This window comes from Grampus griseus, assembly GCF_964374135.1.
Source record: "Grampus griseus genome assembly, chromosome: 18".
Classification (NCBI taxonomy): domain Eukaryota; kingdom Metazoa; phylum Chordata; class Mammalia; order Artiodactyla; family Delphinidae; genus Grampus; species Grampus griseus.
In genome coordinates, this window is record NC_139012.1 from 68,969,013 (window position 1) to 68,993,054 (window position 24,042).

At 36.1% G+C, this 24,042-nt stretch overlaps 1 protein-coding gene across 3 annotated transcripts in view; it reads right to left on the reverse strand.

The window, feature by feature from the left end:
- NBEA (neurobeachin) overlaps positions 1 to 24,042 on the reverse strand; it is a gene marked incomplete at its 5' end in the record, with an annotated part of 629,414 nt that overhangs the window by 414,523 nt on the left and 190,849 nt on the right. For all 3 annotated transcript variants that reach the window (XM_082675501.1, XM_082675500.1, XM_082675503.1), the window contains 5 exons: positions 14,997 to 15,150; positions 17,531 to 17,748; positions 19,670 to 20,686; positions 22,696 to 22,888; positions 23,739 to 23,862. In XM_082675501.1, the coding sequence (XP_082531627.1) occupies positions 14,997 to 15,150; positions 17,531 to 17,748; positions 19,670 to 20,686; positions 22,696 to 22,888; positions 23,739 to 23,862 (1,706 nt within the window). The remainder of the gene's footprint in view (positions 1 to 14,996; positions 15,151 to 17,530; positions 17,749 to 19,669; positions 20,687 to 22,695; positions 22,889 to 23,738; positions 23,863 to 24,042) is intronic.

Consider the following 24,042-nt stretch of genomic DNA (forward strand, 5'->3'; position numbering starts at 1 on the left):
AGTGCCTCAAAATCAGAGAAAAGTAAGGAATGCTTTATAAATAAAAAATACTACTGTTTAAATTTTCTGAAAATGGGCACACTAGCCATATGGATTAACCTTACTTCTGCACCAAATGATAAATTCAACGACAAGGTAAGCATATATCATAGGTATCTGCTCCTATTTAATGCTCCATTTGACATTATTTATACCCATCATTCTACCTAGACATATCCCTACTCACGTTAACATGGAAATGTCAGCAGGAAACACTGATTAAAAAACGACCTCTTAAACACTTCTTGTGTACAACATGGGTAAGAAAAGAGACAGCTGGCTACTGCAAGCACTTTTATAACTAAACGATTATAAATGGAGTATAAAATGTAACAACCTTTCTCCCTTCTATTTAACATCAAAATAGAGTTAAAATCATTCTGTCTAAGAGGAGCTTGTAAATAGACAAAAAAAATTTTTTCAATTGTTGATTTACAACATTATGCCAATTCGGTATCCATGACCTAAAGAAATAATTAATTCATTACTTGGATTTTTTAAATAAAGATTCCTCATTTGCTAGCACTTCACTGATATACAGCATCATTTCATAGCATGAATTAAAAATCGGTGACCACAACACAATTGTTTATAATAAAAGTTTAAAAATTAATTTTATATAAAACCTCCTTTTAAAAGATCAGTTATCAATATAAGTGTTTTATAATGGAATGGAAGATCTGACCATTGCTTAGGTCCATTAAGTATTCTGAAAACTTTTCAAAATATTAGAATTTTAGGATATCTATAGATGTATTCTCAAAGAAATTCATCATTTTGAATTACTAAAATTATGGGAACTCTAACTCATTTTATTAGTTAATGATCTTATTTTGAAGTATTTTGCGATGTACAAGGCTTAAGCTTCAAAATGTTTTCATTTTTAATGAGTAAATTATAAACAGAAATTATAAACAGAATTATTAATCATCCATGAAATTTGCCACTGTTATTTCTGACTAAACAAAATAAAATTTTAAACTAAAAAGCATTCTTAACCAATAACCTAAAAGGGAGTTCTTATTAATTCTATATAATAGTAATTTATAAATATGATGAAATGTTATATAAACATCATGGCATAGGTTTAAAAATAAAGATCACCCACATATAATTATTATTAAATCTTAACATATATTCCAACCAATTTCCTTTCTTTGGAACCAGTTAAAATCTGATTGTACATATGACTGAAATATTATTGTATTCATTATATTCTGATAGTTTAGTCTAAAGATTAGTGTGAATAATAAAATAGTAGTTCATCAGTACACTGAGAAAATAATCCTTCTAATGAATCTTTTAAATATACCAAAGATATGCCTAATGTTAGATGGTATGGAAACTCAAAATATAACCAAGTCAAAAATTTCGTAAATAAGCAAAAATAAAATTTAAAACTGAAAACCTGAAAATTACTGAAGTAATACTAACCTTAGAACCCTGGACATGCATTAGACAAAACAGACAACAGACCAAAAAAGTACAAGAAAAGCAAATTATTAAAATTAAATGAAAATACAATGTAAAATTGAAACACAAAATAATATATTAAAATTATATTTGATTATTTTATTAAAAGCAAAAATTCTCAGAAGAGATATTCATTTTATAAATTACATATGATTAAGATTAAATATCAAATAGACTTCTGTTTATATTTTTCATTAGAGTAACTGCCCAAATAATATATATGTAAATATAGTTCATATATTAGAAATGATGCATACTCTATTTTACAAAATAAGTTATCTTTTCCTAGAAGATGACCAAGGAAACATTTTAATAACTAAACTAACGTAATGTCTCTGTAAAAGCCCTAGCTCACTACCAGTTTAAGCAGAAATGACTTAGGAAAATAAACTGAACCAACCTTCTAGAATTTTCATTAAGGAATCATGCTATTTTGTTTCCTAAAATATTTGGAGCCCTTCCTACAGAACAAAATCCCCGGTAATTAATAAGATAATAAAATATTTGAGTGATTCTAACTTAAAAACCACTTTCCCTTGCTAGAACTTACTGATGCACTAAATGAGGTCGCACGTGAACTAAGACAATTGCATAGATTTTGTACTAAGTTTCAGAGTATTATTAAGAATTATATTCAGTATATTAAAAATTTTTGGATAGAATTAAGTTTCATAATAAAAGTCAACAACTATTCTTATTCTTTGATTTCTGACATTATACATGAGCATAAATTTCAAAATAAACTATTTTCAAGTAGTACAGGAGAACATATAAAAGCACCCTGAGAATACTAAAATATAATCAGTGTTATGAGATAAACAAAACACAAAGAAAATTAGTAGTTTTCCCAAATCTATTAGCTACATTTTCTAATAATGGTAAGAAAATATAAATTAAAATTAAGTCTTTGTCATCATTTTTTGACATAAAAAGTTCCTCTTCTTTCTCAGGATTATGAAACTATTAGGAAAGCCAGAAATATCAGTCTCTATTATTTTTCTATCAACAGAGAAAATGAAACCATACGTGACACTGAATGAAATTCTAAACATTCAGTGGACTGGATGGTTGACCAAAATGGTCAACTTAAAATCATTAAATGATTATGCAATTTGTAGTTGATCCATGTTTTGTTTATCTTCATTTTTTTCTCCAATTCCTTGTTTTCATTCATGACCAACTTGAACAATGTATAGAAAATAAATGAGAGGATGCAACTGACTAGTCACAGAAACATTAACTTCAAAACCTCAACAACAGTAACAAAAATAATGCTCCTTCCCCAAATCAAAGACTGGTCAGCCTACATAGGAAGAGTTCTATTTCTTTCCCCTGACTACTTAAGTTAAAACTATTAGTCTAATTTAGAGACTTGAAACTATGTAATTTATTTTCTATGCTACATAAGATTTTAAATAATCTAGGTAAAACTGAAACTCCAATAAAGTCCTGCTTTTTCAATGAATATTAAGTTTGAGGTGGCATTATAACACAAATATTTGTATATCTATACTCTTTTTCTTTAAAGTTTCCACTGAAATATTTCCGTACAAGTAAGATAAAACAGCTCAAATTTTCTCACGTGATGCTACTGCAACAGCAATACACAAATGTCATCCTTAGTATGGATTACTGTATTCATATAAGGTCCCAGGGCAGAAAATAAACCACCACTATGCCAATGCCATGGAGAGAACAGACAAGACTACACCATTTTAGTTTTTTGCCATCAAAATGGATCACCCATAGTAACTAACTTGGTTCAAATATCCTATTTTAAACTTCAGAATTCTGAGTGTGACAGGCTTACTCTATAAATGGGAAGATCATTCCATCATAATACAATTCTGAATAAAAAGTTCCAAAAGGAAGTAAAGGAGGGAAACATTCAGTAAGAGTCATCTCCATCTAGTGACATTGCCTAACTTAATTTTCAAAAACTCCCTGTGGGATAAGTAAAATTAACACCATTAAAATGAAGAAATTAAGGTTGACATCATTTCTAGTAAGTGGTAGAACCCAGGTTAAAATACACATTTATCCTATGCTAAAACCCATGTGCCTTCAATTAAATCATAACTTCAAGAAAAATCGTGTTTGAGTCTCACTGATTACTGGGAAACAAAAGTTTGCTTTCGATGAAAATGAGCAAATTATCTGAGATCCACACTTATACTGAAAAACAGAAAAGACATTTTCCTGGGTTGAGCTTTTAATAGAAATTATAACGAATACTTAGCATTCTACTTACCTACTCAAAATTAAATACAATTTCAACATTAGACGTGTCAAATGCTAAAAATATTTAGTATGGCTGTATGGGAAAAGTTACATATCTTCTAATAAAACATAATGATCACAACCACCAGTGAAATTATGTTAAAAATTAAACTTTAATAAATGTTCATTAAGTCAAATGCAAGCTCTTATTTAACAGGAAAAATGAACTTATCTTAAGATCTAACTATTGAATTTTTAATGATCAGGAGTAAGTAATGAAGTTTTACGCTATGACATTTGTATTTTATGTGAAAATGGTGCTGTAAGTCAGTGGTCAGCAAACTAGGACCTACAAGTCAAATATAAATAAAGGTTTATTGAAACACACCCACACCTACTCCTCTGTGTTATGATATATGGCTGCTTTTGCAACCAACAGCAAATTTCAATAGTTAGATACCATATAGCCCACAAACCCGAAAATATTTACTATATGATCCATACACAGAATAAATCTGTCAACCACTGTATACCATCATTACTCATATTTATTCCATAAATACATATCTGTATATAATGTATGAATATTCTGAAGAACTCCACAAACCTAAACAAAATTACAGATCACTCAAACATTAGTTTCAAATGTTTCTATCCCTCTTCATACAGGATTGAAATTCTAAAGGCATCTACATGACAATGTTTCCCTTTGGTAATCTGTATATTGCCAGTGTTTCCTTTTTCACTTATTCCACCCAAAATTCTCTTTTGGCTTTTTATATTTTAAATCTAAGTTAAAAAAAGTAACACAACATTGTTAATCAACTATACTCCAATAAACTTTTTTTTTTAAAACTCCAAGTTAAAAAGCTCCATATCTTCAGTTATCATTTCTTTCTTTTTCTTTTTTTTTTCCTGTGATATGTGGGCCTCTCACTGTTGTGGCCTCTCCTGTTGCGGAGCACAGGCTCCGGACGCGCAGGCTCAGTGGCCATGGCTCACGGACCCAGCCGCTCCGCGGCATGTGGGACCTTCCCAGACCGGGCTACGAACCCGTATCCCCTGCATCGGCAGGCGAACTCTCAACCACCAGGGAAGCCCTCATTTCTTTATTTATTCAACCTCTTCCTTCCTAACTCTTCCCCTCTACTACATTACAATTGTTAGCAAGAATATTATACAATAAAGTAATAGAAGATATTACTCAACAGTTGACACCAACCATGTTTTCTCCCAGTAGGAAGTGGGAGAAAAGGTTCTCGCTATTAGGAAGCAATTTATTCAAAGAACGTAAAATTAGCTATGTTGTACAACCAGGTATAGGTACAATCAGCTAATGGACCAAAATAACAGAAATATAGAGACAGAGACAATGAAGAAAAGTTTCTACAATTGAATGAATTCCAAAGTCTGTTGAGAACAGTCTAAGAAATAAGTACCATAGTTTCAAATTCCTAACTGCAGAGATCAAAACTGCACAGGTAATAATTTTGGCAGTAAAACCTCAAAATGTCAGTATCTTTACTGTATATTCATTATAAAATAAAAAAATAAGCAGGGGGGATCGGGAAGATGGCAGAAGAGTAAGACGCGGAGATCACCTTCCTCCACACAGATACACCAGAAATACATTTACACGTGGAACAACTCCTACAGAACACCTACGGAACGCTGGCAGAAGACCTCAGACCTCCCAAAAGGCAAAAAGTCCCCACGTACTTGGGTAGGGCAAAAGAAAAAAAGAATAAACAGAGAGAAAAGAATACGGACGGGACCTGCACCAGTAGGAGGGAGCTGTGAAGGAGGAAAGGTTTCCACACACCAGGAAGCCCCTTCGCGGGCGGAGACTGTGGGTGGCGGAGGGGGAAGCTGCGGAGCCGCGGAGGAGAGCACAGCAACAGGGGTGCAGAGGGCAAAGCGGAGACATTCCCGCACAGAGGATCGGTGCCAACCGGCACTCACCCGAGAGACTTGTCTGCTCACCTGCCAGGGCGGGCGGAGCTGGGAGCTGAGGCTCAGGCTTCGGTGTCGGAGCACTGGGAGAGGACTGGGGTTGGCGGCGTGAACACAGCCTGCAGGAGGTTAGTGCACCACGGCTAGCCGGGGGGTAGTCCGGGAAAAAGTCTGGACCTGCCGAAGAGGCAAGAGACTTTTTCTTCCCTCTCTGTTTCCCGGTGCGTGAGGAGACGGAATTAAGAGCGCTGCTTAAAGGAGCTCCAGAGACGGGCACGAGCCGCGGCTGAAAGCGCGGACCCAAGAGACAGACATGAGACGCTAAGGCTGCTGCTGCCGCCACCAAGAAGCCTGTGTGCGAGCACAGGTCACTATCCACACCCCCCTTCCGGGGAGCCTGTGCAGCCCGCCACTGCTAGGGTCCCGGGATACAGGGACAACTTCCCCGGAAGAACGCACAGCGCCCCTCAGGTTGATGCAACATCACGCCGGCCTCTGCCGCCGCAGGCCCGCTCCGCACTCTATGCCCCTCCCTCCCCTCCGGCCTGAATGAGCCAGAGTCCCGGAAGCAGCTGCTCCTTTAACCCCGTCCTGTCTGAGTGAAGAACAGATGCCCTCTGGCAACCTACACGCAGAGGCGGGGCCAAATCCAAAGCTGAGCCCCTGGGAGCTGTGAGAACAAAGAAGAGAAAGGGAAATCTCTCCCAGCAGCCTCAGTAGCAGCAGATTAAAGCTCCACAGTCAACTTGATGAACCTGCATCTGTGGAATACATGAATAGACAACGAATCATCCCAAATTAAGGAGGTGGACTTTGAGAGCAAGACTTATGATTTTTTTCCCCTTTTCCTCTTTTTGTGAGTGTGTATGCATATGCTTCTGTGTGAGAGTCTGTCTGTATAGCTTTTCTTCCACCATTTGTCCTAGGGTTCTATCCGTCTGTTTTTTTTTTTTTTTTCATCTTTTTAAAAACAAATTTTTTTCTTAATTTTTTTTTATTTTATCTTATTTTATTTTATCTTATCTTCTTTCTTTCTTTCTTTCCTTCCTTCCCTCCTCCCTCCCTCCCTCCCACCTTTCTTCTTTCTTCCTTCCTTCGTTTCTTTCTTTCTTTTTTCTTTTTCTACTTTTTCTCCCTTTTATTCTGAGCCGTGTGGATGAAAGGCTCTTGGTGCTGCAGCCAAAAATCACTGCTGTGCCTCTGAGGTGGGAGAGCCAACTTCAGGATACTGGTCCACATGAGACCTCCCAGCTCCACATAATATCAAATGGCAAAAATCTCCCAGAGATCTCCATTTCAACACCAGCACCCAGCTTCACTCAACGACCAGCAAGCTACAGTGCTGCACACCCTATGCCAAACAACTAGCAAGACAGGAACACAACCCCACCCATTAGCAGAGAGGCTGCCTAAAATCATAATAAGGCCACAGAACCCCAAAACACAGCACCAGAAGTGGACCTGCCCACCAGAAAGACAAGATCCAGCCTCATCCACCAGAACACAGGCACTAGTCCCCTCCACCAGGAAGCCTACACAACCCACTGAACCAACTTTAGCCACTGGGGACAGACACCCAAAACAACGGGAACTACGAACCTTCAGCCTGCAAAAAGGAGACCCCACACACAGTAAGATAAGCAAAATGAGCAGACAGAAAAACACACAGCAGATGAAGGAGCAAGATAAAAACCCACCAGACCTAACAAATGAAGAGGAAATAGGCAGTCTACCTGAAAAAGAATTCAGAATAATGATAGTAAAGATGATCCAAGATCTTGGAAATAGAATAGACAAAATGCAAGAAACATTTAACAAGGACCTAGAAGAACTAAAGATGAAACAAGCAACGATGAACAACACAATAAATGAAATTAAAAATACTCTAGATGGGATCAATAGCAGAATAACTGAGGCAGAAGAACGGATAAGTGACCTGGAAGATAAAATAGTGGAAATAACTACTGCAGAGCAGAATAAAGAAAAAAGAATGAAAAGAACTAAGGACAGTCTCAGAGACATCTGGGACAACATTAAATGCACGAACATTTGAATTATAGGGGTTCCAGAAGAAGAAGAGAAAAAGAAAGGGACTGAGGAAATATTTGAAGAGATTATAGTTCAAAACTTCCCTAATATGGGAAAGAAAATAGTTAATCCAGTCCAGGAAGCACAGAGAGTCTCATACAGGATAAATCCAGGGAGAAACACGCCAAGACACATATTAATTAAACAGTCAAAAATTAAATACAGGGCTTCCCTGGTGGCGCAGCGGTTGGGAGTCCGCCTGCCGATGCAGGGGATGTGGGTTCGTGCCCTGGTCCAGGAAGATCTCACGTGCCGTGGAGCGGCTGGGCCCGTGGGCCATGGCCGCTGAGCCTGCGCGTCCGGAGTCTGTGCTCCGCAACGGGAGAGGCCACAGCAGTGAGAGGCCCACGTACCGCAAAAAAAAAAAAAAAAGATTAAATACAAAGAAAACATATTAAAAACAGCAAGGGAAAAACAACAAATAACAGACAAGGGAATCCCCATAAGGTTAACAGCTGATCTTTCAGCAGAAACTCTGCAAGCCAGAAGGGACTGGCAGGACATATTTAAAGTGATGAAGGAGAAAACCCTGCAACCAAGATTACTCTACCCAGCAAGGATCTCATCCAGATTTGACGGAGAAATTAAAACCTTTACAGACAAGCAAAAGCTGAGAGAGTTCAGCACCACCAAACCAGCTTTACAACAAATGCTAAAGGAACTTCTCTAGGCAAGAAACACAAGAGAAGCTAAAGACCTACAATAATGAACCCAAAACAATTAAGAAAATGGGAATAGGAACATATATATCAATAATTACCTTAAACGTAAATCGACTAAATGCTCCCACCAAAATACACAGACCGGCTGAATGGATACAAAAACAAGACCCATATATATGCTGTCTAAAAGAGACCCACTTCAAACCTAGAGATATACAGACTGAAAGTAAGGGGATGGAAAAAGATATTCCATGCAAATGGAAACCAAAAGAAAGCTGGAGTCGCAATTCTCATATCAGACAAAATAGACTTTAAAATAAAGACTATTACAAGAGACAAGAGACAAAGAAGGACACTACAAAATGATCAAGGGATCAATCCAAGAAGAAGATCTAACAATTGTAAATATTTATGCACCCAACATAGGAGCACCTCAATACATAAGGCAAATACTAACAGCCATTAATCGACACTAACACATTCACAGTAGGGGACTTTAACACCCCACTTTCACCAATGGACAGATCATCCAAAATGAAAATAAATAAGGAAACACAAGCTTTAAATGATACATTACACAAGATGGACTTAATTGATATTTATAGGACATTCCATCCAAAAACAACAGAATACACATTTTTCTCAAGTGCTCATGGAACATTCTCCAGGATAGATCATATCTTGGGTCACAAATCTAGCCTTGGTAAATTTAAGAAAATTGAAACTATATCAAGTATCTTTTCCGACCACAACGCTATGAGACTAGATATCAATTACAGGAAAAGATCTGTAAAAAATACAAACACATGGAAGCTAAACAATACACTACTTAATAACGAAGTGATCACTGAAGAAATCAAAGAGGAAATCAAAAAATACCTAAAAACAAATGACAATGGAGACACGACGACCCAAAACCTATGGGATGCCGCAAAAGCACTTCTATGAGGGAAGTTTACAGCAATACAATCCTACTTTAAGAAACAGGAAGCATCTCGAATAAACAACCTAACCTTGCACCTAAAGCAATTAGAGAAAGAAGAACAAAAAAACCCCAAAGTTAGCAGAAGGAAAGAAATAATAAAAATCAGATCAAAAACAAATGAAAAGGAAATGAAGGAAATGATAGCAAGATCAATAAAACAAAAAGCTGCTTCTCTGAGAAGATATACAAAATTGATAAACCATTAGCCAGACTCATCAAGAAAAAAAGGGAGAAGACTCAAATCAATAGAATTAGAAATGAAAAAGGAGAAGTAACAACTGACATTGCAGGAATACATAAGAACATGGGAGATTACTACAAGCAACTCTATGCCAATAAAATGGACAACCTGGAAGAAATGGACAAATTCTTAGAAATGCACAACCTGCCAAGACTGAATCAGGAAGAAATAGAAAATATGAACAGACCAATCACAAGCACTGAAATTGAAACTGTGATTCAGAATCTTCCAACAAACAAAAGCCCAGGACCAGATGGCTTCACAGGCGAATTCTATCAAACATTTAGAGAAGACGTAACACCTATCGTTCACAAAATCTTCCAAAAAATAGCAGAGGGAGGAACACTCCCAAACTCATTCTACAAGGCCACTATCATCCTGATACCAAAACCAGACAAGGGCGTCACAAAGAGAGAAAACTACAGGCCAATATCACTGATGAACATAGATGCAAAAATCCTCAACAAAATACTAGCAAACAGAATCCAACAGCACATTAAAAGGATCATACACCAGGCTTCCCTGGTGGCGCAGTGGTTGAGAGTCCGCCTGTTGATGCAGGGGACACGGGTTCGTGCCCCAGTCCGGGAAGATCCGACATGCTGCGGAGCGGCTGGGCCCGTGAGCCATGGCCCCTGAGCCTGCACGTCCAGAGCTTGTGCTCCGCAATGGGAGAGGCCACAACAGTGAGAGGCCCGCGTACCGCAAAAAAAAAAAAAAAAAAAAAAAAAGGATCATACACCATCATCAAGTGGGGTTTATTCCAGGAATGCAAGGATTCTTCAATATACACAAATCAATCAACGTGATACACCATATTAACAAATTGAAGGAGAAAAAACATATGATCATCTCAATAGATGCAGAGAAAGCTTTCAACAAAATTCAACACCCATTTATGATAAAAACCCTGCAGAAAGTAGGCATAGAGGGAACTTTCCTCAACATAATAAAGGCCATATATGACAAACCCACAGCCAATATCGTCCTCAATGGTGAAAAACTGAAAGCATTTCCACTAAGATCAGGAACAAGACAAGGCTGCCCACTCTCACCACTCTTATTCAACATAGTTTTGGAAGTTTTAGTCACAGCAGAGAAGAAAAGGAAATAAAAGGAATCCATATCGGAAAAGAAGGAGTAAAGCTGTCACTCTTTGCAAATGACATGATACTATACATAGAGAATCCTAATGATGCTACCAGAAAACTACTAGAGCTAATCAATGAATTTGGTAAAGTAGCAGGATATAAAATGAATGCACAGAAATCTCTGGCATTTCTATACACTAAGGATGAAAAATCTGAAAGTGAAATCAGAAAACACTCCCATTTACCATTGCAACAAAAAGAATAAAATATCTAGAAATAGGGCTTCCCTGGTGGCACAGTGGTTGAGAGTCCACCTGCCAATGCAGGGGACATGGGTTCGTGCCCCGGTCCAGGAAAATCCCACATGCCGTGGAGCGGCTGGGCCCGTGAGCCATGGCCGCTAAGCGGGCGCATCCGGAGCCTGTGCTCCGCAAGGGGAGAGGCCACAACAGTGAGAGGCCCACATACCAAAAAAAAAATATATATATATATATCTAGGAATAAACCTACCTAAGGAGACAAAAGACCTGTATGCAGAAAATTATAAGACACTGATGAAAGAAATTAAAGATGATACAAATAGATGGAGAGATATACCATGTTCTTGGATTGGAAGAATCAACATTGTGACAATGACTCTACTACCCAAAGCAATCTACAGATTCAATGCAATCCCTATCAAACTACCACTGGCATTTTTCACAGAACTAGAACAAAAAATTTCACAATTTCCATGGAAACACAAAAGACCCTTAATAGCCAAAGCAATCTTGAGAACGAAAAACGGAGCTGGAGGAATCAGGCTCCCTGACTTCAGACTATACTACAAAGCTACAGTAATCAAGACAGTATGGTACTGGCACAAAAACAGAAATATAGATCAATGGAACAGGATAGAAAGCCCAGAGATAAACCCACACACATATGGTCACCTTATCTTTGATAAAGGAGGCAGGAATGTACAGTGGAGAAAGGACAGCCTCTTCAATAAGTGGTGCTAGGAAAACTGGACAGGTACATGTGAAAGTATGAGATTAGATCACTCCCTAACACCATACACAAAAATAAGCTCAAAATGGATTAAAGACCTAAATGTAAGGCCAGACACTATCAAACTCTTAGAGGAAAACATAGGCAGAACACTCCATGACATAAATCACAGCAAGATGCTTTTTGACCCACCTCTTAGAGAAATGGAAATAAAAACAAAAATAAACAAATGGGACCTAATGAAACTTCAAAGCTTTTGCACAGCAAAGGAAACCATGAACAAAACCAAAAGACAACCCTCAGAATGGGAGAAAATATTTGCAAATGAAGCAACTGACAAAGCATTAATCTCCGATATTTACAAGCAGCTCATGCAGCTCAATAACAAAAAAACAAACAACCCAATCCAAAAATGGGCAGAAGACCTAAATAGACATTTCTCCAAAGAAGACATATAGACTGCCAACAAACACATGAAAGAATGCTCAACATCATTAATCATTAGAGAAATGCAAATCAAAACTACAATGAGATATCATCTCACACCAGTCAAAATGGCCATCTTCAAAAAATCTAGAAACAATAAATGCTGGAGAGGGTGTGGAGAAAAGGGAACACTCTTGCACCGCTGGTGGAAATGTGAATTGGTACAGCCACTATGGAGAACAGTATGGAGGTTCCTTAAAAAACTACAAATAGAACTACCGTATGACCCAGCAATCCCACTACTGGGCATATACCCTGAGAAAACCATAATTCAAAAAGAGTCATGTACTAAAATGTTCATTGCAGCTCTATTTACAATAGCCCGGAGATGGAAACAACCTAAGTGTCCATCATCGGATGAATGGATAAAGAAGATGTGGTACATATATAGAATGGAATATTACTCAGCCATAAAAAGAAACAAAAGTGAGCTATTTGTAATGAGGTGGATGGACCTAGAGTCTGTCATACAGAGTGAAGTAAGTCAGAAAGAGAAAGACAAATACCGTATGCTAACACATATGTATGGAATTTAAGAAAAAAAAATGTCATGAAGAACCTAGGGGTAAGACAGGAATAAAGACACAGACCTACTAAAGAATGGACTTGAGGATATGGGGAGGGGGAAGGGTAAGCTGTGACAAAGTGAGAGAGTGGCATGGACATATACACACTACCAAACGTAAAATAGCTAGCTAGTGGGAAGCAGCCGCATACCACAGGGAGACCAGCTCGGTGCTTTGTGACCACCTAGAGGGGTGGGATAGGGAGGGTGGGAGGGAGGGAGACGCAAGAGGGAAGAGATATGGGAACATATGTATATGTATAACTGATTCACTTTGTTATAAAGCAGAAACTAACACACCATTGTAAAGCAATTATACTCCAATAAAGATGTAAAAAAAAAAAGCAAATTGGGGTAGTGACATATTATTTAAATCATATTGTTTATTGAAACTTCATTAATTATGTTCTCTATTTTGATAGAGATCTAGTTTTAAAATGTGGAAGACTAGTAATGTGAATATTTCAAACCTATACAAATTTTTATGTCGACTGCTAATTTTTTTATAAAGGTCATTTTTGTTCTACAGAAAATTTTAAAACAATATTATATTTTAAAGTAAATTTCAGTATAACATTTTAAAATTTCCTGACAACAAATGTTAATTTATAAGACATAAAAAAATTTATAGGATGAAGAAAAATGCCAGGATGAATCATTAAGTCACTCTTCAATGCACAGAAGAGGGAAAAAACAAAACAAAGCCTCTTCCTGCCTCAATATTAGAATGTATTTTTAACATCACATATAACTCTCAATTTATCAGAATTTGGTATAAATCATAGAGGAAATCAGAGATTAAAGAGAAGGGATGGTATGTTAATTTCACAGGATACCTGCACTCTTCACACACCATCAACTACTTTTCTTCCTGATTCAATTTCCTTGGTCAGCTGCTAATTTCAAGAAGGCCCTAATTAGGACCTGTTCTGCTGCACTCCCTGCTGAACTAGCCTTCTTGCCTTTGGAGACCCGAATAAATTCATGGATGAAATAGAAGTATATGTGCCTGTGAGGGGGAGGTGTGCTGAGGATACATTCTTTTTGCTGCCAATACTTAAGTTTCAGTGCTGCTCTAGGGGTGGTGGCAAAGGGACAGCGAGAAAAAGAGTCATGTAGAGAAAACTTGTTAATGATGAAATAAAGCCAGAGATCAATTTGGAAACGCTGCCTCATCAAGTAAAACACATCTTAATAAAACAGCAAGTTTCTCTCTGGAAAAAGGATATATTTGGGGCTAATGGATGAGCTTCCAATGTGGTAGCAAGAACACAGTTAATATAAGAAGCAGAATTCTATATTCTTTCCCATCTGAGCAATTAGCTATAGAGTCTGTTTTTTTAAAAATATGAATCAGAGATATTTTTTAAAAGACAGCTAAAATATAGTTATTTATCTATTATATTTTAAATGACATAAGTAACATTATTTCAAACTTATATTAATACATTTCAATGTTTTATTAGAGAAAGTCTGTATTTTTAAAAAATAAATGTTGAACCAGTAAATCATGTCACATGAAAATTCTAAAAGATGCCATATGGCTAACATAAAGTTTTTTGAGGTTTTTAAGGATTATGAAATTTTTCAGGTACAGAAAAAAATGTCATTTATACTTTTTCTATCTGAGGTACCTAAGTTTTAAATAAGAAACACTCTAAGAATTCAATCATTCGATTCTCTTTTTGAAGCAAATTACTGGCTTCAAGATTAAATCTCAGAGATCAGAAGTATAATACTCCTATATATCATTTAAAATAATATTAAGTTTAAAAGTAATATTTCAAGCAAGTCATGAGACTGAATGTCTAAAGATGACTTTTTCTAAATTTAGATTCGACTCTAATTATCATACAATAAACATGTACTTGTATTTAGAACTTCAAGATTTACAGAACAAAGATTTTAACAGTTTATTATAATGTAGATTTGGAGAGAGAAACAATATATAGAAAATAAAGCTAAATCATTCATAGTTATTGCTCTTCCTAAGGCATGTTCATCAGAATTACCAGAGAAATATGTTCATAAATGCACACAGCTGGAACCCAAGACTGACAATTAAAAGAGGTGAGAATACAAATATATATAATTTTAAATTATATGGTTAAAAAGTTTCCTTGTTTATAGTATAGAACACCACTGACACACTCTAGTAATGTAATTATAAAACATAACCACTAGATGGAGGCAAAGTACTTACAGTTGGTGATGTTGCAGCAGAGAGCAAAGGTAAAATTCCTCCACAAGCAATGATGATGTTGTCTACCATTTGGGAAATGAGGTGAATTGTGTTATGTACAAAAATAATATTTTCATTGCTATTGACAAAATCCATTACAGACTTTGTGGAATGGCTAAAATGGCAGAAAAACAAAGCAGAAATGAACATTTCTTTGGCTTAAGAATAAGAAGTTTAGATTTTATTTATAATGCCATTTTTAAAGTGAAAAATAAGAGCTAGACAAATTTAAAATGGAGTTATTAGAAAAGAAAATAACTTACAATTGAGATGTCATATTACCAAAAACTTAGCATTCATTTCAGCATGGATTTTTTGTGTGTCCAAGTATAATAATTTATTATTTTGTTTCTGCTTTTAAAATACAGTGCATTAACTTGATTCAAAGACATATGACTAGGTCAATGAATTTGGCTAAAAAAATTTATTTTTGCCAAAGCTTGTTGTTTGGTATTGAAAGGCAGAACAAGTGAATAGTTAGCTGACAATCTGTTGTATCACCATACTGCAGCTCCGGCTTTGACCAGCTGTACTGAAAATGTATACTGCTAGCCACAGAAGTGATACGATAGGGGAGTATAAATGAGTCAGTAAAATTCAAGTACTTACTGAATAAAAAAAGGAAAAAAGACCTCAAAGGTCAGCAGTGCAGCTCTGCCATACAAAACATTCGCTATAGATTCTCAGAGAAATACACTGCTTTAGTTTGGTATCCGTCAAGAATATGAACTATTCTCTAACAGAAAAAAAAGAGATTACTCCACGATCAAATTTAAGTGAATGACTCTCACCTTTTAAGAACTGCAAAATATCATCTAATATATCTTAGATCTCAGGATGTTTTCTCTTGTCCTAAAAATTATAGTACTATCTATCTTTTACATTTTTTTAAATTATGTAAAATTCTGTCTGGGAAATTTTATGAGAGTCCATGAAAGAAAACACAGAAAGACACACACAGTATAAAGGGACGGATAGTTGAGTATCATTCATTTGGGGGATACTAACATGGCAATTAGTAAATTACACTGTATCTCTCCATACACTGATACTCATGTTAGTAGTAATGTATTTCATGGTATTCCAGTCTCCTTATTTACCATCCCTAGGTAACTTAGTATATAACATTAGCAATGGAAAGACCATTGTTTCTATCACATAAGTAGACTAAGGACAAACTGACCAAATAAAATCAGAACTAAAAGCTTTCTATGGCAGACACTGATTGCTTGCATGATAGTTATTCCTTATTCCCTGCTAACACAATCTAGATTTTGTTCTATTATTGAGCTACATCTGGTACAGGAAAGACTAGGTTCACCACAGCTACTAGGTTGGTAACCAGTATTGCTCCATGGAGGCCAATCATTATAATCCCATTCCCTTTTGCTGGTGACTCAGAGAATAGCATATGATCCTACTGACACATGAGACGTAAGAAGGAAATTTCTTGAGGGGCTTCTGTTAGAAAAAAGAGAAGAAGAAGAAGAAGAGAATAAGAGGAAGAGGAGAAGAAGAAAGAGGAGAGAGAGGAGGAGGGAGAGAGAGAGACAAGGAAAAGGAGGAAGGAAGAAGGGGGTGAAGGAGGAAGAAGAGTCCTGCCCTCTAGTTGGGGTAAGTTTCCTATGTTGACTTGATTCTGGGAGCTGAAGCAGCCACCTTGAATCTCAGAAGGATAACTAGGAGAAGCAGAGAAACTCACTTAAGTCCACTGTTAAGAAACTCACTCATAGTCCATTGTGCCACTGATTGTTCAAGTCACTGATGGTGGGGTACTGTTACTGACAGACATCAACTACCTAATTTATCTGCATGAACACATGACTCTCTCATAACTGATTAATTTGTTGCATATTTGCTATTAGAAAATTAAATTGAAATTGAGGCAAGGTAATTTTAAAATTTATGCAGACTTTGTTTTCTTTCTTGAAACTTATTCAATTTATTTGAACTGAAAAAATAAAACAATTGAACAGTTTTCTTCACTGTTTTCCTTAAATGATTATATTTGAAATGATATCCACTTACCACGTAAATGGTGTAAGCTCTAAAAATAGATGGTCTAAGCTGATTTTAAATTTTATTTTAGCACTATGTGTTAAATCTTATCACCAAGAATAAATGTAGTACGTGGTATTAATTTTAACAGGGAAAGACAGAAATGTGGAAATTTATTTGAACCAGTACTGAACCTTTTCTTAGTTAAAATTCTTTTTTATAATAACCTGGCAATGCCAGATTTCAAAAATTGGCTAATTAACTGTCTTAAGCCTAAATTCTTGGTTAGCCTTTAATTTGACCCACCCCAGGACTCATAATCATTATGAAAATATTTATGTTTATATAAAAATGTTCAAGTTTGATTATTTTTAATAAATTTAATTTGTGAGATTTTTAATGATATAATTCGCTACTAATCAGTCGATGCCACCAATGTTAAGATATTCATTTTTCAACTGGAATTAGTCTTATTTATAGAAAAGAAGTATTTCTACCTCCTCCAAACATGTACATCTGTTTCTAATGCAAATAGCAAATCGGTGAGAAGTCGCTGGTGCATTGGAGACCATTTAAACTCAGGAATACGAAACATTGTAGTTCGTGGACCTGGGCTGAACTGGCGCCGCTGTTCCTCAGTCATTGGCATTCCTCGAAATCCTAAATCAACTCGGAGATCTCTGTCTTGTTGTGTGATAGACCGACCCTGAACAGCCTGGAGACAGAAAAGGGGAACATTTGTAGAGTGAAAAAGAAACACCTGATTTAAAAATGAAAATAGTAAGTACAGTTAAGTGAGTAAAGCTTTTGCATATGACTTTAGTAGGTTAGTATATTTTACATTTATTATTCACCTGGTGATTCCCTGCACAGGAACCCTTTTGAGAAGAAAAGGCTATTATTATTATTTTTATTTTGCTGCCTCAGAAACTAGGCAAGGTAACCTAATACTTAAGTTTAACACCAAAGTTCACATTGAAAACCAGATCCTCTCTAGCCCTCTTTATGAGTCTTTACATTAGACCACATTTCTTCCTTATAAAAGTGAGCCTATACTCAAAGTGAAGAATACTGGGTATATGTCATCAACTAATTGTAATTAGAAACACAAGATTAAAAGAAATATTACTTGTACAGATGCAAGTTAACTTCAAAGTCTATTTCACTCAAAATACTTCGATTTAGAAAAATAAATGCCTTTTCTACGTTAGAAAACCAGATAAATGCCTGTGAACTTTGAGTGAAAACCAGGCAAGCCTAGAGATTATTATGCTCAGTAAACAATGCACCCTGCTTTCCTTTATTTTAAACCTGGACTTAATTCAGTATTTCCATCTCCCGCCAATTATCACTGTAACACAACTGCCACAAAAAAGGAAATGGCAGTATTTAGTAGAGAAAAAAATATATATCTTTTCCACACACAGAATATATTTTCAAAGATTCTGAGTACAAAGACACTAGTGAGGTATGGTTTACTCTCTGTAACCTAACTCTAATGGACACATGTTAAATGATTCTTTGATGACATTAAAAGGTGAATGGAGGGCTTCCCTGGTGGCGCAGTGGTTTGAGAGTCCGCCTGCCGATGCAGGGTACACGGGTTCGTGCCCCGGTCCGGGAAGATCCCACATGCCTCGGAGCGGCTGGGCCTGTGAGCCATGGCCGCTGGGGCTGCGTGTCCGGAGCCTGCGCTCCGCAACGGGAGAAGCCACAACAGTGAGAGGCCCGCGTACCGCAAAAAAAAAAAAAAAAAAAAAAAGGTGAATGGAAAACCGAGGCAACAACAACAAAAAACAAGTCATAAAGGGTAAAAGTTTTCTTCAGTTCTTAACCATAAGGTATTATCTAGTCTAGAAAATAAGTATAAACTCAGTGCTCAACAATTAAAATTCATATCAGAAAACATCATGTTTTTAGCTTTAGTATGGTGAGGCCCAAACTGCAGCACTAACATTTCCTCACCACCAAGCCTGAGAATCTCTAATTTTCTCATACGAATCCCTATCCATGTGGCTATAAAGAAAATTCTCACTGTTAATAATTCCAAATTTTCTCAGCCATATTACCTACCTCACAGGGTTGTTGTGAGTATTAAATCTGATAACATATAGCACAGTGCCTGGAACATAGTAGGCACTTGAAAAATAACAGTTCCCTTTTCCCTTCCCCTTCATTTCATTTATCAGTTCAATCTGGGCTCCAAGTCCTCTTTTCTATAATCCACAGAACAGGGTTGGGCCTGAAGCTCAAAAGGTTAAAATTAATCAAGTATTCAGAATGAAGATCTCGAATACAAATGTGTAAATGTAGTCACAGAGCCATAAAATGTTCAAACTGGTAGAGACCTTAAAGGTCATATTTCAATCTGGTACAACCTCTTGCACTGTATAAGAAAATTCAGGCCCAGAGAGGTTGAGCAAAGTTACACAGACAGAATGTGGCAGAGTTGGATATATGATTCAGGTATTTTAAATTTCTTTTATATATAGAACCATACTACTCAATTCCATAAATTATTATGCTATCATAATTAAATATAAACATGGTGTGACTGGTAAGAAATTACTCTGCTTTGGTGCTAACAACTCTGTATCTATTCAGTGCACCTTCAGAACACATGTAAGATGACTTACTTGCGTTGTAGCAGTGGTCTGGATTTTACGGATTTCCTTTCCTGATTCTTTGCCATCATCAGATCTCTCAGTGTCTGAAATTACACTTCCTGCATCAATATTTGGTACAATTCTGCTACCAGAAGATTCAGTTTCCAGAGTCGTAGCAGTCATTTCAGCATACTCTAACCCTTTAGATGATGATGCTAAGTCTCTTTCAGAAATACTGCCCATTCCATCTGAAGTTGTATGGATTTTGAACTCTTTTTCTTCTATTATGCTTGATGTACAAGTTAAGTCTACACTACCGGTCATGTGAGCAAGCAATCCAAGATCATCACCAACACCAAGATGTACTTGTGTGTCCTGAATATTTGGAATAATGTGATTGCTAGAAAGTTCAGGAAGGAGTTTCTCTTCCTGTTTGGGTATTTTATCAAAGAGAAATGATGTGCTACTGTTGGGAAGTTCATCCTTCTCATCTGCTAATGTTATCAATGGACCGTTATCCTTTTCCTCATTTTTTTTAATGATACCAACACTTCCATGTACATTGTTCTGGAGTTTCTCAACAGCAGCACTGTATACATTATCCAACAAAGATTCAACCTCCACAAGAGCACCATTCTCTGCACCTACTAAAGTTTCTGGTGATAAATCCATATCATCAAGCTTCACTTCTGTTGCTTCCACTTTCTCTGCTTTTATATCAACTAAAAGATCGTGCACTTCCACGTGTACAGCATTTCCCGGTCTATCTGAATTTCCAAGAATATCATCTGACACTTTTGTTGACATGAGCAAGTCTCTATTGTCTGTGCTGACAGGGTAATCTGTCTCACTTTCTGGGCTCTGGCTTTGTGAAAGGTCTTCTATCTCTCGAATTTCCATTCCACCTTTTGCTCCTGTTGTCTGCGATGAGAGACCAGAGATGGTGCTCACATTCCCTTTCTTTCCCTTTTTAATGTTTTCCTCCTCTTGTCTCTGATATTCTTCATACATTTTAGCTAGGTATTCCTTATGTGCTTCATAAGTGACCTTAGGAACGGATAAAGAAAACATTAAGGCATTTTGTATATATTAAGAAGAAAAAAATGACATAAATAAAATTATGATAATAATAGCAAAAATGGTGCAAATAATTTTAAGACTTCAAACAGTGCATATTAATCCTAAAACAAGTGCTTAGTTTCATCAAGTAATTGGAATAGCATCAAAATAGTCATATATGACTTATTATATGACTTGTCCAAAAACACAGTTAGGTAAACTAGCATTATTAAAGTTTTTTAAATAAAATTATATTTTCTTTTAGGTGAAGTATTTCAATGTTACCCTAGTTAATATGCCAGCTGAACTCCGATATATTCGGGTTATTTGAGCTAAAACAGAGAACTGGCTAATAATATACAATATCCAAAGTACTATTACTACATCATTTTTCTATGACTCATATGTGTGACTATTGCAACAAGTGAGGTAAAAAAAGACAACACATACCTATAAATATATAGTTATAAAATGTTAAAACTTTACAATTTTATCTTTATATAGGCTACTTTAGTTTGTTACTTTTATATAGGCTTGTTTAGGAATAATCAGTATATAGTTAGGAATAATCAATATATATTTATTGCACAAAGATTTGCAATGAGTTTCCCTATAAAATACTATTTTCAAACTTATTAGTGCAATGATAAAAGTGAGGTGTGCCAGGGCTTCCCTGGTGGCGCAGTGGTTGAGAGTCCGCCTGCCGATGCAGGGGACACGGGTTCGTGCCCCGGACCGGGAAGATCCCACATGCCGCAGAACAGCTAGGCCCGTGAGCCATGGCCGGGGAGCCTGCGCGTCCGGAGCCTGTGCCCCGCCACGGGAGAGCCCACAACAGTGAGAGGCCCGCGTACCGCAACAACAACAACAAAAAAAGTGAGGTGCCAATATATTATAAAATGTAAATTTGTAACAGAAATAAAAGGTCTTTAAAATAAAAAAAGTTCAAAACCCTTCCTATAGACACATATGATATTGATATTTAAATGATACTATGACAGAATTTTAGGTTGAGGGACCTTTCTCTGAAGATTATCTTAATATAAAACCCCCTTATTTTACAGAAAAGGAAATCAAGTCCCAAAAGCAGGGTTGGTAAACTATGGTTCATGGGTCAAATCTGCTTATCACCTGTTTTGGTAAATAAAATTTTATTAGAACACAGCCATGTTCATTCTTTACATATTGTCTATGGCTATTTTCATACTGCATGAGTAGTTGCATCACAGGCTGTACAGCCCACAAAGTCTAAAATATTTACTATCTGCATCTTTAAAAACATTTTTCTGCACAAAAGGATTAAATGAGTTTCCTAATGCCACGAAACTGAATTGTGGCATAGACTGAATCAAAAACCAACAACTTCAGGCACACGTCCTTTTCCTATGACACCATAAGATATATTAACTCTGAATTTCCAGAATCTAAGGTGTACATACTCTAAATTTTAATTGACTACTTCCTTTTACCAAAAACCAGACCATATTTAAAATATAAACAAACATACAGATTCTTATCATTAAAAATAAAGATAATGCAATTAAAAACAACACTAAACTTAAATACTTTAAATGTATTTATTATTCATTTGGAAATAAAAAAAAGTTCTGATTACTTTAAAAAGGCTTAAAAAGTATATATAAGACTCCGTTTCATGAGTAAGAACCAGTAGGGATGTCTGGGTTAAAAGGCTCAGACGCCAGCTCTCAGATCTGCTAGAAAACGTATGTGTGTGTGGGGGGGGGGTGCCTCGAGAGTGTAAACTTACTAATTTATAAACCTGAAGTTTCAATTATAGGGTCCCTAAAATACTTCAAGCTTTAAAAGTGTATGAACCGAGAGAGAAAAACAAAAACAAGAACGGAAAAGAAAGAAAATTGGCATAAAGGAATCAGCCATAATGCAAGATGCCCACAAGATGGCACCAGATGAGTGTCTACAGGCATTTAATCCACAGCTGAAATCCTGATGATGTAAAATGTTAAATCCCTTGTTACCTTGGAATGGGCTATTGAGAGAGTATCCACCCAAACTCTCCAGCCTCCCCATTCATATTTGATTGCATGATACAAAAGAATCCGGAAGATATTGTAGACCATCTCCGTAATCTTCTGTTCCTCAGAATTTTTAGGATTGATATAGCCAAGAGAAAACATCCAATCCTGCCACACTGAACACTGCAATAAGCATCTAGTGGGGGGGAAAAATCATTAAAAATTCCTAAATTATATTAGAATTTACTATTTTGAAGTTGAGATGAATAGTGAAAATATGATCTGACTTAGATAAAGCAACGTATACAGTCATTCTGCATATTTAATATTTAACCTGGAATGACTTTTCCCATTCTTCTACTTGGAAAAATCCATATTATCATTTAAAATTGCTCTCCCAACTCTCCTAGTGAGATTTAGATATTTTTTCGCTACTCCCTCATCACATGTAGCACTCACAAGGCACTTAACATATTAGAAATTAATCATCGCTTCACTGTTATCTTTCCAACTGAATTGCACTAAGACTGTACACCAAGACAATCTGTGCAGCACAGTGCTTTATACATGGCAGACATTCAATCAGTAGTTGTTAAATATAAGACTCATGCAGCAACCATGGCTTCATACTGTACCCCATGTCCTAGCTAACCAGCTTTAGAATGCATGACAATAATCAGTTATCAGACCAAGCTGAGAAAAGCATAGATGATCTCAGCAAATCCAACATCATTACATTTAAACTACTGTTGGTGGTAGACAGTTATCAGGAAAAGGGATGGTATATTTTAAATAAGGATTTTTGGATATTTATGTTTATATATACAGTTAAAACATAATAACCATAAAGTTAAATAAAATCATATAAAAATAAATAAAAGTATGCAGATTATATAAAAGAAACAAATGCCTTTTCTAATGATTGAAAGTATTTAGCAAAATAGGAAAGATTTGAAAATTTTTTCTTTGAAAGAGACTGAAAATAAAGGAGAGAAAATAAGATTAGTTAGGAAATAAAGTTTTGTTATAGTATTCAAACTGCTCACCTTCTATTCTCCCGGCTGTTACTGAAAAGTTTTATCATATCAGATAAAAACAAACGACGAACTTCCATCAGTTCTGCACTTGGTGTAGAGTTTTTTAACAAAGTTGCCACTACCTTAAGAATCACTGCAAATGAACAAAAAATTATAGGAAAGATTTATAACTACATCATATCTTTTGCTCAAAAAATATTTACTGATTTTCTACTAAATGCTTAGAACTATGGTAGGTGAGTTGTAAGTGTCATAAATGAAACTATGTGAACGCCATACCGACTGAGGTGGTTAGCAAAAGTTTTGAGTTAGT